Source organism: Hipposideros armiger, unplaced genomic scaffold, assembly GCF_001890085.2.
Source record: "Hipposideros armiger isolate ML-2016 unplaced genomic scaffold, ASM189008v1 scaffold_621, whole genome shotgun sequence".
NCBI classification, from domain to species: domain Eukaryota; kingdom Metazoa; phylum Chordata; class Mammalia; order Chiroptera; family Hipposideridae; genus Hipposideros; species Hipposideros armiger.
In genome coordinates, this window is record NW_017731971.1 from 1,117,033 (window position 1) to 1,132,168 (window position 15,136).

Consider the following 15,136-nt stretch of genomic DNA (forward strand, 5'->3'; position numbering starts at 1 on the left):
GGGAGGGAGCTGTAACAATAACTACAGTGGCATTGGCGCAGCTACAAAATTAACAGCAGTTATTTTATTTCTCCTCTCAAGGACTCTTGTGTTAGAAATCTTTTCGCTTATTTTCTAATCAGTATCTGGACAAGTTTCACACATTACATTTGGTGGCTATGTCTCCTAAGTCCTTCATTAAGAGTTCCCACACTCTGTAGTATTGTTTTGAGGACTAAACAAGGTATTTGTGTAAGCTTGCAAAGTGCTATAAAAATACAAATTCGTCAGTGGCGAGAAAGAGCCCTTCTAAAAACGTATCAGCATTTCAGCTTAGTATCACAGTCAGCATTAAGGTGAAATAGGAGAATGTGGAGATGTCCAAGTGATGGAGAAAAAAGTGGAAACAGTGTGTGTTCCTCCAGGTCAGGATCATAAAACTGTCCAGGGTGCCTAGCGTAATTCCTGACGTAAAACCGGTGAACAGTAAATAGTTGAATAAATGAAAATGGGAGGAGCAGAAATAATTCTGCGTTAAACTGCTCAGATGTGTTAAAATGGAGCCAGTGTGGAGAAGCTGGTCTAAGAGCTTGTGTATAGCACGGGTAGCCACTCTGTCAGCCTCTGCACCCCCGCCCTGGGGCAGTGTGCTCTCCTTTCTTGTAGAACACACCACAGCTCTAGTGTGGGCTGATGACAGCGTAGGCATATTAATAGCCATCCTTCTGAGTTTTGACTTAGATGTGGAGAGGCAGGTCCCATGTTTTTCAGGAGAAAGGTTTTTCCCTGAGAAAAGGAAATTTTAACATTGGAACCCTTCCAGCTATTCAGTTTCCCTACCCAAAAAGAAATGACATATATGGATCATGGATGTGGATTATAAAATTATAAAATATCTTTATCAGAGAGTATTTTTAACAAAGATGCTAAAGAAACTTTCTGTTGAATAACATTCTAGTCTTCTCTCTACGGATGAATCTCATTCCTCTTAAACATTGGCTGGCTGGCATTACAACCCGGGCAGGTGTTGCCATGCTGAGTTGGTCTCTCTCTCTTCACTTCTCCTCCTCCTCCTTCCCTTCCCTCTGCTCCCCCTCCTTTTTTTTTTCTTTTTTTCCTTTTTCTGTACTTATAGAAGAGAAAGCTTGATTTTGAGGTGATCAGACACCATGCTGGTGACTCATGAGTCTCACAGACTTCTCAGTAGACAGTTTCTCATTGGCAGAGCTTTGGGCCACTTGGCCAGCCTTTAGCAGACGGTTCCCAGTTCCCGGAAATGTCACTCTGCTCTTCACTGGGGTTCTGGACCAAGCTGGATGTTATAGCAACATTGGTAAAATTCTTTAGGTATTTTTCTCCTCCCTTCCATTCTTCTTTGGTAGGTTGGAGCTGTGGTCTGTGCTCAAGGGGCAAAACTTCAGGCAAGGAAGAGAGTAAGGCTTGGCTCCTGATTCTCCTCCTGCCTGTGTTACTTGGTCTGATTATTTATTATTTAGACCCCAGTAGCTTTCTAACTGCTTCAGCTGTGGTGTCCTTGGCATTAATCCCTGCTTCACAGTTGCAGATAGCTAAGCAGTTGGCACCCAGATTCCACTGACAGGTCCTCCTGCCTTCGTTATGGGTACTTTGCAGGAGTTAGCAGCCCTAGCGCTACATGTTTATGTGATAACGCTAGGAGAGGTGGCAAAATAGAACTTTTTAGGGAGTAAGAAAGCCCCAAACCTACTCTCTGCCTTCAGTCACCTATCTGCTTTTTCTCCCCATTGCTTAACTTTGTCCTATTACTCCTTGCAAACAGACGAGGTTATTTTCTAGGTGAGTCTGTCAGACTAGGAGTGGACGTTGGCTCTTCTTGGTTCTGCCAGATCCCTTCCAAACCTATCCTCTGGGGTAAAAGAGGAAGGGATGGGCCGGGCACTGACCAAGAAGCCAGAATCAGTGTTTCTCTTCTCAGCTGAAAGCATGCTGATTTCCTCATGGAGAACCACTGATTCTAGAGATGTGTGTGTGCATTTTGTGTGTGTGTGTGTGGGGGGGGAGCGGGGATGGGGGGCGGGCAGGTGGAAGCTGGAGGGTTTGGGAGGAGCCAAGTACTTTGCATGCTAATTAGAATTTCACCAAGGCCTGGTTAATGGAACATTAAACCTTGCTGTGGGGCCAACTTTGCTCTTGCATTAGAAATCCCATACGACAACATATTTCTGTAGCGCTTTACAGTCCATAAAGTACTTTGATTTAGCTTACTTAGCTCATCTAATCTTTGCATAGCCCAATATAGGTTCCTCTTTTAGTGAAATATACAGAAGTTTGCCTGATGTAACAGGAATTTGAACCCAGGCCTTCTGATTTTTAAATAGCTCAGCATGTTGACTTGCTCTGGGCTAAAAGGTTGTAACATATAAAAGCTTTGGCTATTTTTTTTGTTAGTGGACACCTTAAAATTTGCAGTGAGTCAGTAGCAGTGTTAATTATAAACCTGAGTCATCCTGGTGTATTGTTCCTTGGAAGCTTTAGCTTTGGGTTCCATCCTAATTTACCTGGTCTTTCACTAGCTCAAGCCAACCTTATTGAAGATGAAGCACCCTACAGAAGGTGTAGATTATTGGGCTCTGCTGTTTGCCCCATTTTCTGGGTCGTTTTATGTAGCACGTCTTCCTAGCAGCTAGGTGACATTTCTTGCCTCCTTTTTGGGAAGAGAAATGAAAACCATCTGTTCCCCATTTTTTGCCACTCTGACGCACCACGAGTTAGGAAATTTTGCTGCTCTGCTTGTTGGTACCAGAAATACTGGGTCTTCGGCCTTTGTATTACTAAGCACTTTGTACTTCGGCCTTTGTACTGCTAAGGATTATCACAGCCATTCCTCTGAGCCCAGCTGTGTTCTGGAATTCTCGGGGCACTCAGCCATTTGTCTTAAACAGTCATAATTCGGGCTTTACCTGAGTGCCCTTAATCCCCTGTGTCTGTGTTGCTCTCTCACCATTAATCCATGTATATAGACTGGAACCTGGGGTCTTCTACTCAAGTATTAACTTGACATTATTGGAGATTCATCCCATTTGGACTCCTCTTTTTACTTTTCTTTAATATGAATGTTCTTTATTCCCTTTGAATTCTTAAGAGCTGGATTGAAGTGATATATCAGTAAGATACAGGCCAACATTCTCCAATAGGAAAAGGGAAGGAAGGTCTGTCTGCATGTGTCTCCTGTGTGATGATGGAAGGATGTTATGGGGGTAGCAAACCCTTAAGAATTAACTTAAGCTGTCAGAGTAGGTTTTTCTATAGATGTGGTCTTTTAATCACTTTCTAAACATACTTATTCTTGAAATCTTTCCTAAATTTAAATGGATAAAAGTCTTAAATAATAGTTATGAGATTTAACCACACACTTACCTTACACATCTGCACTGATTAAATATTTAGTAAATCAAACTTACATTAGTAAGTCAATGCCAACAAATTCCTGTTGCGTTAGCAGCAGAAATCAAGATGGGGCTATAGGGATGCAGAGGCCGTTTCTGCCTGCACTCAATGCCTTTTCATTATTTTGACATTGCATTTTCTTCTCCTTAGCCTCCTCGTCTCCATAGGCCAGCTCTGCCTTTTTTCTGAAGTAACAGAGGAATAAAGACACCATAGATAAGCTCTAAAAGTTCTTACCCTGTAGTTCTACAGGAAAAATGAATCAAAGCCCAGATCCTCCCGTTAGTCTTGGGTATCTCTTACGCCCTTTTTCTTTCAGCCATGGGATCATTGAGACCCTCTAACCCTGATGGTTACTCGTATCAACAACAGATATATTTCCCAGAACAGACATGAACACTGAAGGAAGAAAAGGGACTAGAACAGAATGGAATATGCGTAAGGGCTCTGAGCACAAAGGAGGGAGAGGAAGGACATTGAAAAAGCTCTCTCCTGAAGGATCTGGTGTCACAGAGCAGGAGGCAGGGAGCTCATTGTCAGAGCCCAGTTCTTTCAGTGTGCGTGATGGAGACTGTGGGCGTACACACTTATGATTGTGTTTCCTTTATTTTTAACAGCATCTGGAGCCAAGAGATCCATTACCTCTGAGGTAAGCTGCGTGTTGACATGATGACTCTAAAACTTTAATTCTGGGATGGGGGATAGCTGTTTATGACCTCTTTTTTTCCCCCCATTGGGTCTTGGGAGCTAGAAATTACACAGCTCGACTTCCATTGCAGTTTGTTAGGGTTATTAATAAGAGCTCCTATTTACCGAGCATTTTATAATGGAGCTAATGCAGTGGACCACACAGTAAATAATGTACCTGAGTGTCCTTTGTGGGTATTCTTATCTAATCCCACAGACAACTCCTGTGAGGGAAGTCCCATTGTTACCCATGTTTCACAGATAAAGTGAGGGTTAGAGGTTCCAGAGCTTGCTCAAGGGCACATAGTTAATCAGTGGGATTAATATTGTAAGTGTGGGATTGAAATCAGACAGTTCACAGTGAAGCCCACTCTCTTGTTTTGCTGTTACTGCCTCCCGGTTGCTTAGCTTCAGCGAATTGGAATAACTTCTTTTAACCATACAGAAGCTATTGGGTCGTCGGGAAAGTTATGACGTCTTTTTCTATGTTTTTTCAATGCAAAAATGTGTCATGACTTTCCCGACGACCCAGTATTGATTTCCTAAGTTTTTCTTTTCTGTGCAAAATACTTTTGGCTTAACTTTTCTTCCCACAGAGTGTTTTCTAACCCTCTTTTTACTTCCTGCCTCTCTCCTGGGCTTTGTGACGGGGACGGGACCCCAGAATATGGGCCCTGTTTGAGATTTTAGGCTTTTCTGTGAGAACATCTCCCAAGATCTGCGAGGTTATATGCTGGGGGTTTTCTGGCACGAAGGGCCTTAGCAGGGAGAGTAGAACTTGCATATCAGGCCCTGAGACCGTGATCTCCTCCTTCTACTAGTGTTTTTGCCCTCTGGCTTATTAACTTAATGAGCATTGACGTCATGAAGAGTACCTTCCTGTCTGCCGTGCTGGCATCTTGGCCATGAGGAACAGCCTTGTAGGCTCTGCTCCACTGGTTTTACTCCCTCCTTATTTCAGGGGCTGTCACGTGAGTAGGAAACAAAGCCATATCAAGGTCTCAGGAATCTCTTCAAGACACCGAGGCCCCTATCTTAGGGCGGTCATCTCATTGCCTCAGTCTTGTCATTCCTGGGTTTGCATGCTCTCATTTGCCCGTGGCTAGGTCGTTTCTGCTGGTGCCTTCAGCGTGAGCAATTAGTGTGCAGACTGGGCTGAAGGTTAGAGGGGTAGTGATTTCTGAAAGGAAGCTGGCGCAAGAAGAAGCGATCTGTGGCACTCTCCTTCTCTCCTGTCTTGCTCTCGTGCACTAAAGCTTATCCTTGGTTTCTGGGGCTGCTATGTCCCGCTTCTCTTGTTTCTACTTCACTTTCTATGTCATCTTTCTGAGGACCAAATATGAAATATGTGTCCCTTGGAGTTTTTTTTCTGTGTCATTTCAACCAGTTAACTCACTGGGAAGCCACACTCTAGCCGTGTGTTCATAACCTAAAAGGGTGTGTTGGTTTGTTTTGTTGTGATGTACCATCATAGTAGCTGTTTGGTTTATCGTGTGGGAATTATATACTAATCTCGACTCTCCTCTTTCTAGGTGCCTTATGCCTCTGGCATGCCCATTAAGAAAATAGGCCACCGAAGTGTTGATTCCTCAGGAGAGACAACGTATAAGAAGGTATGTCTGGGTGGAACCCTTCCACCATACTCCAGGAAGGGATAATTCTGTCTCGGTGACATTCCCCACATTCTATCCCATTTCTTGTCTGTCTTTTTTTCTTTTTGTATTGGGGAGCAGTGTGTTTTTCCAGGACCCATCAGCTCCAAGTCAAGTAGTTGTTTCAATCTAGCTGTGGAGGGCGCATCTCAGTGGCCCATGTGGGAATCGAACCAGCAACCTTGGTGTTATGAGCACTGCGCTCTAACCACCTGAGCTAACTGGCTGCCCCTTTATCCCACTTTTTGATAGCCTAAGCCTTTGTACAAAACTATCCTACAGCTTGGACTTCAGAGCTTACTTCACAAAGGGTGAAGTGAATTGTCTCCCACCTGTATGTGTGTGTGTAAATGCGAATGTGCTTAATGGACAAATCTGGTGGTAGAGGCTATTTCGCAGAGCTGGAGAAATTGGGTTTTCCTGTTACGTATAAACATGTAACAAGCCCCCCAGGCTATTCTTCCCTCACTACAGGGAACCATGTCTCTTGAAGTCTGTCTGTCTTTCCTCCAGTGCTGGATGTACATAAAATCAAAGCCAGACCCCACCCAGCCTGGTGATACAGAAATAGACAGCAGGTCGAGTGTTTTTCTTTTTTACTTTGTGGGTTGTTTTTTTTTTATGGTAGTTTCAGCCAGTGAATAGGGCCTAAAACACCTGCTTTTTGAGCTCTTAAATGGATTGGAAAGATAGTAGTAATAGCCAAGAACAGAACATTGAGCTGGAGAAGAGAAGACAGGAGAACAGCAGACTGGGGTGGCCCTGATTCTTCAGTTATGGACTAACTTGGAGACGCGGAGGCTTCCCAAGGGGCAGTGTGCAGCCTCCGTTTTGCACTGGTACCTTGCCTGACACGAAGCATGAAGATTTTTTCTAGAGTCCTGCTCTGGCCCACATCAATGTTTCTTGTGTCTGTTCTCTGCCTTAATTGCATCTTCCCAAGTAATAGAGGTGGACTGACTCGTTCTCAGTCAGGGACCTGACTCCCTGCAGTGCGCTCTGAGGCCCATGTCAATCCAACAGACATTTATTGAGCTCTTTTTATGTGCTGAACATTGAGACAAAAAGATGAGTTTCTAGTCTAATTGGAGAGGCAAACACTTAAAAAAAATACCAGTTATAATTTGAATGCCCACTGAAGACTAAGGAGAAATATAAGTAATAACTGGTGAGGGTTAGGGATAAGGGAAATCATTTAGAACAAAACTGTCCAATAGAACTTTCTACAGAGATTGAAGTGCTATATCTGTGTTATTCAATATGGTAGCCATTAGTCATACTTGAATGTGGCTAGTTAGACTGAAGAAGTGAATTTTTAATTTAAATTTAATTAACTTAAAATGAAGTAGCCATATGTGGCTCATGGCCACTGTATTAGACGGCACAGATCTAGGTGATGTGATATTTTTCCATGGGATTAGAATCCTAGATTGTAAGACTGGGGCTCTTGTATTTGTGCTTTCACCATAGTATGATAAATTATTATTATTTTTTTTTAAGGATTTTTATTGGGGAGTTGGGATGGAAATACCACTGGGGAATTGGGGGAAGGGGAACAGATAAGTTGCTGTCCTTTTGTTCTTCAGTCTAGTTGTGGAGGACGTTGCTTCACTGGCCCAAGTTGGCACCATCATTGTGCTCTTCCCAGGCGAGGCAGATCAGTCGCCGGCTTCTGGACGGCTGCTCACTGCGGCTGCTGGCCGCTCACGCTGGCTGCTGGCTACACACGGTAGCCCATGGCAACCCACTGCCACAGGGGCTGCAGCCTACGCCGTCTCCACGACTCACGGCAGCCCAGCTCCAGGTTGAGCTGTTGTTCAGTATCTTAGCTGTAGAAAGCAGTGTCACTGGCCCTCATATGTGGTATCCAAACTGGGGCCCTCTGGTGTCCCAAGCCAGTTCTTAACCAACGCGCCACTTGGCCGACCCCATAGTATGATAATTTTAAGTCTAAGTACTTCTTTTAGAAATAGAGTCTTTTTAGGCTTTCTTCTTCAGTTAGGAGTTTTGTTTTTTTCTCTACTCTGTTGTCCTTAGGACCCCAGTCAGGCCCTGCCTTAGAGGACTAAAGCTTCTATAGCCGGGCAGTCAGTCAATCAGAATACCATTTAATTTTAGTTACATTCTCTGTCAGATGAATAAAATGTTTGGAGGGTCCCAGATTGTCTGGGGGAAGAAACTGTTGGAGTGAGACCTACCATTGTTCTCTCAATACAATATATCTTCCAAATGTAGGTATGGATAGGAGGGCACACCTTGGCTTGCTGGGGCTGGCTGGGACAGTCCCACCTTTTACTCTGTATCTTTGTGCCCTTCCATTCTTTGCCAGGCTAAACCACAATGGAAAGCATGTGGAAGGGGAAACTGGATTGCCCCAGTTTAGTCTGAACTACGACTAGAAGGGCATTTGCTTTTGAGTGCTCCTTCTGGCTCTTGCCTCCTGTTTTTATTGCTGTGATCAGATTTAATACTGGAAAGTTCACTCTCGTATTTGTTTTGTTTTCAGACAACCTCGTCAGCCTTGAAAGGTGCCATCCAGTTAGGCATTACTCACACTGTGGGGAGCCTGAGCACCAAGCCAGAGCGGGATGTCCTCATGCAAGACTTCTACGTGGTGGAGAGTATCTTCTTCCCCAGGTACAGACGCTCGTGTTCAGGATCATGGCCTGGAAAATGGGGCTTTTTCATGTCAACCTCAGGGCAGTTGTAGGGCTTCAGGTCCAAGTTAGACACGTGTCCAGTCCTTAACCTGATCTTAATCAGGGTGATGTGGGAATTGCTCCTGAATTTGGGGAGCAGATGCTATCCTTGGATGCTTCCATGAGCCTTTGGCCTGTGCAGTGAGCCCTAAGAAAACAACTCCATGCACTGGGTAAGAAGAGGCAGCGTTATTCCCTGTGCCCTGGTCTTAAACCCCATGTTGTGCCCCTGTCCCACTAAGTCACTGGCTCACCTGACCCCTCTGGTTCTCTCCGAGAGATGTATTGACCTGCCTCTGGGTGAGCCTTGAGTGTCTTCCCAGCGTGGGCTCTATGGGTGACAGGGTCTGCTAAGTTCTGGCTCTTCCCTTTAATCCCACAGTGAAGGGAGCAACCTGACCCCTGCCCATCACTACAGTGACTTCCGGTTCAAGACCTACGCACCTGTTGCCTTCCGCTACTTCCGGGAGTTATTTGGTATCCGGCCTGATGATTACTTGGTAAGCTTCTGGTTCTCATGACCCTGTGACTCCAGTATCAGAGGGATCCTCCCGCAGGAAGACCCTCTCTCTCTCCGTAGCCTTGCTGTGGTTTTCCCTTAGAACAGAATTGGATCTGTAGTTGGTTTCTGCGTGGGCAGGCCCTGCTATTTCTGAACTCCTTGCTCTTCTCTCTGGGCCCCAGTACTCCCTCTGCAGTGAGCCACTGATTGAACTCTGCAACTCTGGGGCCAGTGGCTCCCTCTTCTACGTATCCAGTGATGACGAATTCATCATTAAAACGGTCCAGCATAAAGAGGCGGAGTTTCTGCAGAAGCTGCTTCCAGGATACTACATGGTGAGGAGAAGGGAAGCTGGCCACCCAGGCTGCCCACTGTTCTCCAGGACGGGGCTGGGGAGGCGGTCTTCCTTGGGGCAGAACCGCAGCAGTGCCTTTGAGGAATAGTTCAGTTTTGTGCTTTTCACCCCATCTCTTTGCCTGTCTGTGGCTAAAGGGGCTTTTGTTCATCTGTCCTATTTTAAGTGTCACTTGGCTTAGACTGTCCTACCCAAAGGCAAAAGTCAATGAAGATTTTGATTTCTGTTCTTAGTCCAGCTTCTAGATGGGAAGATGAGGTTGGTTACTTCCCCCGCTAGAACTCTGTCCACTTTCACTCTGACGGATTGCTTTTGCAGGTTCTGGAGACGTTAGGGAGCTCTCCTTGGCCTCCCATCACACCCGGGAATACACTATACCAAGGGCTGAGGGTTCCGACTTTTTCAGCGCCGGCTTCCCTTAAACCTCTCTGGCGGAATATATCATCATGCATTCAGTATCCCAACTGATTACTGTATTGGAGGGTTTGTGGCTCAGGTTGCTGGTGATGCTATCGTGAGGTGCATGGGAAACTTTAAACAAATTTGGTGTGGGCTCATGGGCAGCCCGACCGTACCTGACTCCCGTGTTATGGCCATGGGAGGTGGGTGGCAGCGTTCGCCCTTGACTTTCACTGAAAAGCAGCTCACTTGCTCTTCTACGTCTTTTTATTTTCACGCCCTCAGAACCTCAACCAGAACCCGCGGACTTTGCTGCCTAAGTTCTATGGGCTGTACTGTGTGCAGGCGGGTGGCAAGAACATCCGAATTGTGGTGATGAACAACCTGCTGCCACGCTCCGTCAAGATGCACATCAAATATGACCTCAAGGGCTCCACCTACAAACGGCGGGCGTCCCAGAAGGAGCGTGAGAAACCTCTGCCCACCCTTAAGGACCTGGACTTCTTACAGGACATCCCTGACGGCCTCTTCCTGGACGCCGACATGTACAACGCTCTGTGTAAGACCCTGCAGCGCGACTGTCTGGTGAGCGTCACCTCTCCTCCCCTCACAGTCACTGAAGCAGCTTGGCTGCTCTTAGGCATCAGATCTGTGGGCGATGGGCTCTGTTCCTTCATGTCATATGACCCAGACGTCAGTTAAAATAGTTTTTACGTTAGAGTGTTGCTGCGCCTTTGCGTGTGTCCTTCCTCCCTGCTTACCCTCCTGCACCTGGCTGTTTTCCTTCTCTTCCTGCCCTGGGCCTCCCCATCCTACATTCTTCTTACGGTCGTACCAGCGCCATCGTTCCTCAGATCGTGGTCCTAACTGCCAAATCCAAATTTGTATCTTGGAAGCCGGGTGCTGTGAAGAAAAGCACTCAACTGTGTGTATGGACACCTCTGCAGATGTCTAATGTCCAGTTCCACCCGGGCCCTCAGCATTGTTGTCAGTCCATTTCCTGCTCCTCTCAGCGATTTCAGATGATTGGCACTCCATTCAAACCTTTTTTTTTTTTTTTTAATTAAAAAAACACTAAATTTGGGGGCAGCCGGTTAGCTCAGGTGGTTAGAGCGCAGTGCTTATAACACCAAGGTTGTTGGTTTGATCCCCGCATGGGCCATTGAGCTGCGCCCTCCACAACTAGATTCAAACAGCTACTTGACTTGGAGCTGATGGGTCCTGGAAAAACATACTGTTCCCCAATTAAAAAAAAAAAACCACGCTAAATTTATTGAGGTAACGTTGGTTAATAACATTATAAAAACTTCAGGCATAGAACTTTATAATACGACATCTGCACACTGTATTGTGTGCCCTCCACCCGAAGTCTCGTCTCCTTCATGTGAATCTGACCTCCTATACTCCCTTTGTCCTCCCCCATGCCACCTTCCTCTCTAATAGCCACCATTCTGTTGTCTGGATCTGAGGGGGGTTTTTGTTTGTTTCTTTTATGTTTGTTTTCTCAAACCTTTTTTTAACTCTCATCCCCCAGCCTTGTTTCTCAACAAACCATCTCAGCTTCCTGTTCCGTGCCATCCCTCTATTCTGTTCCTGCCCCCATCACCAGTTTATAAACATACCTGCTCCCAGCCATCCTTAATCTCCTTCCCAACGTGGTGCCTTACCCTAGGTCAATCCCTTTTGTCCTCTAGATCCTTTTCCTTTTCTTTCGGATCCCGCATTCTAACGTGCTCCCTTTCCCTGCCCTGGCTTCAGCCTCTACTGTTTTCTTTCTACATACAAACAGGCTAACCTCTTCTCTCTTAAGGTTAGGAGGATTTGTTTCTGTGCTTCCATTTGTCCTTTTTCTTTCTCTTTTCCTGTTCCTGCCTCAGCCCACTGTGTTCTGGCTTCTGCTCTCACCACTTCAGCTGAACCACTCTTGCCAGTGACTAACCTGATGCCAAATAGGCCACCTCGGTCCTTCCCTGAATTTTCTGAAGCGTTTGGCAGTTGACTCTTTCTATTTTCTTAACATACGTTCTTTTGGTTTGGTTTTTTTTTTTAGCTGAGCCATCCTGCTACCTATTGGCAGCTTAGCGGCAGCTCAGCTCGGGCCGGGCATCGAACCGCTGTTGCTCAGAGCTCACACTCTTGAGTGAGCTCTTAACCAACTGAGCCACTCGGCTGGCCCTGCATTCTTTTGGTTTTTGAGACACCTTTTCCCTATTGATTTTTCTACATCTCTGATTGTTTTTTCTCGAACTACTTTTGTAGGATCACCCTCCTCATTCAGTCCGTAATGTCCACCCTTGCCCTTCTTCGCTGCTTCTGCCTGTATTCCAGGATAATACCTATTTTATTTGGGCTCCTTCGGTTGTAAGGGCTGGTGACATAGTGGAGCAGAGAGTTTTTCCCAAACTGTACGAAGAATGAGCCCTGTGCTCTCTTCATCCCTTACTCCACCCACCTACAGAACCGGTGGAGCTGCAGCACCACAGTGAGCTCCTGGAGCTGGTGGGAGTAAACCCTTTGTCACCCTGTTCTGGGGTGGAGAGAGGGCTGGGAACTGCAGGATACAGTCCAGGCTCCTTATGTGACATGAGACCTGTCCTTGTCCTGCCCCTGCCAACCTCTAACTTGCCACACTGTCCTTTGCATTCTGTGTTCTAGCAATACCAGAATACCAGATTATACCTCCCTGCATGGGACGCGCTGGCTCATGCCTCCAGCCTTGCGATGTTCTTTCTGTCCTTATGTACTTGGCCCTATTTTCTCTACAGTTTACCCTTCACAAACCTGTGTGTGTGTCACTCTCTGACCTCTATACTACTCTTCAGTCGTGGAAGCACTTCCATTGTTGCACATAGTGAACTGTGTTGTATTTACTTTTACATTTGTTTCTCTTCCTAAATTATAATATCCTTGAGGACAGAAACTCTCTTAAGTGTCTCTGTGTTCCCAAAAGCAGGCACAATGCCTACACATGCTAGGGATCCAGGACAGGCTGAGCTGAATTGAAGCTGGCCATATAAGGTCCTGCCACAGCTCTGCTGTCACAAAGTAGACTTTTACGGACCCCCCGGGACTCTTCACAGCACAAATATGTGTTACTATTCCCTTGAGAATGGAATGCTCTTTTCATGAAGAGATAAAAGGAAAGAACAAACAAAGGGGGTCTTGTGAGCTAGACAGTGGCCTGATTTGTGTCCCTCAAAGGAAAGAAAGCTGAGGGGATATAGATGAAGGGTAACCAGAGGAGGCTGATATGCTCTTCTTCAAGAAGTGGGAGGAGCAAGGGGGATTCTGTGGTTAGTCCCGGAGGTTCACTCTCAACAATAATTGGGTCAGGAAAGCTGTGAGATCCTGGAAAAAATCCTACCTGCCAAGGCTCAGACCATGGTTGCCTTCCATTAGGTGCTGCAGAGCTTCAAGATAATGGACTATAGCCTCCTGATGTCGATCCATAACATAGATCACGCACAACGAGAGCCCTCAGGCAGCGAGGGACAGCACTCGGCTGACACGCGCAGACCGGCCCCCCAGAAGGCTCTCTATTCCACAGCCATGGAATCCATCCAGGGCGAGGCCCGGCGAGGTGGCACCATGGAGACCCACGACCAGTGAGTGGGCTCAGGCACCGGGGAGCAAAGCATGGGTTGGCAGCGTTTCCTCCTGAGGAAGGGACCCAGCTCCTGGAAGGAGGAGCCTTGATTCAATAATGAAGGCTTACAGAACTATGGAGGGAGCTTTCTTAAGACTATAAAGGGGAAGGAAGATCTCTGAGACTGGGGATTCGTGGTTTAGCTGGGAAGGAGGGCAAGTCCAAATTACGACTTTGTCTCAAGTTCACTCAGGGTCTTAGACACATGCCTGCAAACTATATTAGAATTTCATCAAAAACAATTTATTACAGGCTTCTTTATGGAAGACCTTTCTAACCAAGGAGGTGTATCTCCTGAAGGACCACAGACGCCCTGTAGGTGGTGTCACTTTTAAGCTTTCCTTTCGTGTGACTCCCACGCAGCGTGTCTTAGTGGGCATAAATGTAACTGTGGAAGTACCGAGGGAGCCCAGAGGGGCATTCCCAGAAGCGTGGAGGAGGGGTGATTGTAGATGCTCTGTGGTGGGATTGTGGCGGCAGAGGCAGGCAGGTGGGCTTTGGAGAGGACGTGGGCATAACACACGTGGCCGAGGGGCTCCTGGGGCTGGAGGGAGACGCTCACTCTTGCCCAGTGTTTGGAAGATGGGAAGGTTACACCGAGGTCTCAGCGCCGTGTCCTGGTCTGGCTTGAGCTTGGGGGAGCCCGTTCCCGCCAGCCCAAGCTGTCCTCACTGTGTCCTGTCTCCCCAGCATGGGCGGCATCCCTGCCCGGAACACTAAAGGGGAGCGGCTGCTGCTGTACATCGGGATCATCGACATTCTGCAGTCGTACAGGTGGGTGAGCCGTGTGCGGAGCCCCGCAGGCCGGAGTGCACGCTGGGAGCCGCATGTGCTCTCTCCTAAGGCTTCTCAGCAACTTCTTCCTGAAGCGGGCACCGTTGTGGCAATGGGCTGCTTCAGACGGCGGATTACTTCCTTGAGTTTGCCTGTCTGCTGGCTTTCCCCAGCGCCCCCAAACATAGCCTGTGCCTCTGTGGAAAGCTGAGTCAGTCCTCGGAAGTAGCAGGGCAGAACACACCATCTGTGTGACACCGAGAAACCTGTGAGATGAGTCACGCTCCACATTGGTTTACAGCTGGAAACGTGTTCCCCTTTTCCGTGGAGGAAAAACAAGAGGGTCACTGTGTTCTGTGCACAGTGTCGGCCTGGGAACTGAGAGGCAGTGAGTGGGGGCGAGGGCAGAGCTGGGAATGCCCGCGCCCATGAGGTGGCGGGCACCCTGAGGACAGGACATTCCTGGTTCACTGGCTCAGTGTTTGCCTCCAGCTTTAACGCCCCTTTCAGGCTCGCCCATCTGTTCCTCCAGCTCTCCTTTCAAAGTAAATACTCTTGTCCCTCACTTGCCAGGGGCATGTTAACCCCCTTTTCTCCCTGGGGAATAATTGACCACCTAGAAGCATCTTTGGTCTCCATGCTGAGCCGCACTGCCCTGTCTGTTCTCTGGAAAGCCGGCCTAACGGTGGGAGTGCTTTCCCAGCCGCTCTCCTCTCACGTCTTTCTAGTACCGTTGCTTCTTTAACTTCCTACAATCAAAACTGGAAGGTCATTCCTAAAAACGGAGTGAATGCGTGATGCACATTTTTCTTGGCAGGTTTGTGAAGAAGCTGGAGCACTCTTGGAAAGCTCTGGTACACGATGGGGTGAGTAGCCGTCAGCTAGGGGCGCCCCGTCTGCCCCCCTGACTTCTGATTTGCCCTCTCAGTGTCTGTATCTTAGTTCGCTTGCGGGTTCTGCCCCCCAGGGCCTCAGCCCTTGGCCTCGAGGTCCCCTTGCCAGGCCTCCCATCTCTTG

General features: G+C 47.3%; 1 protein-coding gene across 2 annotated transcripts in view; it reads left to right on the forward strand.

Annotated features, from left to right (window-relative positions):
* The window catches only part of PIP5K1A (phosphatidylinositol-4-phosphate 5-kinase type 1 alpha), a 46,424-nt gene that overhangs the window by 24,283 nt on the left and 7,005 nt on the right, over positions 1-15,136 (forward strand). For both annotated transcript variants that reach the window (XM_019625308.1, XM_019625307.1), the window contains exons 2-10: positions 4,023-4,054; positions 5,625-5,705; positions 8,251-8,381; positions 8,826-8,943; positions 9,128-9,280; positions 9,985-10,284; positions 13,099-13,304; positions 14,036-14,119; positions 14,937-14,985. In XM_019625308.1, the coding sequence (XP_019480853.1) occupies positions 4,023-4,054; positions 5,625-5,705; positions 8,251-8,381; positions 8,826-8,943; positions 9,128-9,280; positions 9,985-10,284; positions 13,099-13,304; positions 14,036-14,119; positions 14,937-14,985 (1,154 nt within the window). The remainder of the gene's footprint in view (positions 1-4,022; positions 4,055-5,624; positions 5,706-8,250; positions 8,382-8,825; positions 8,944-9,127; positions 9,281-9,984; positions 10,285-13,098; positions 13,305-14,035; positions 14,120-14,936; positions 14,986-15,136) is intronic.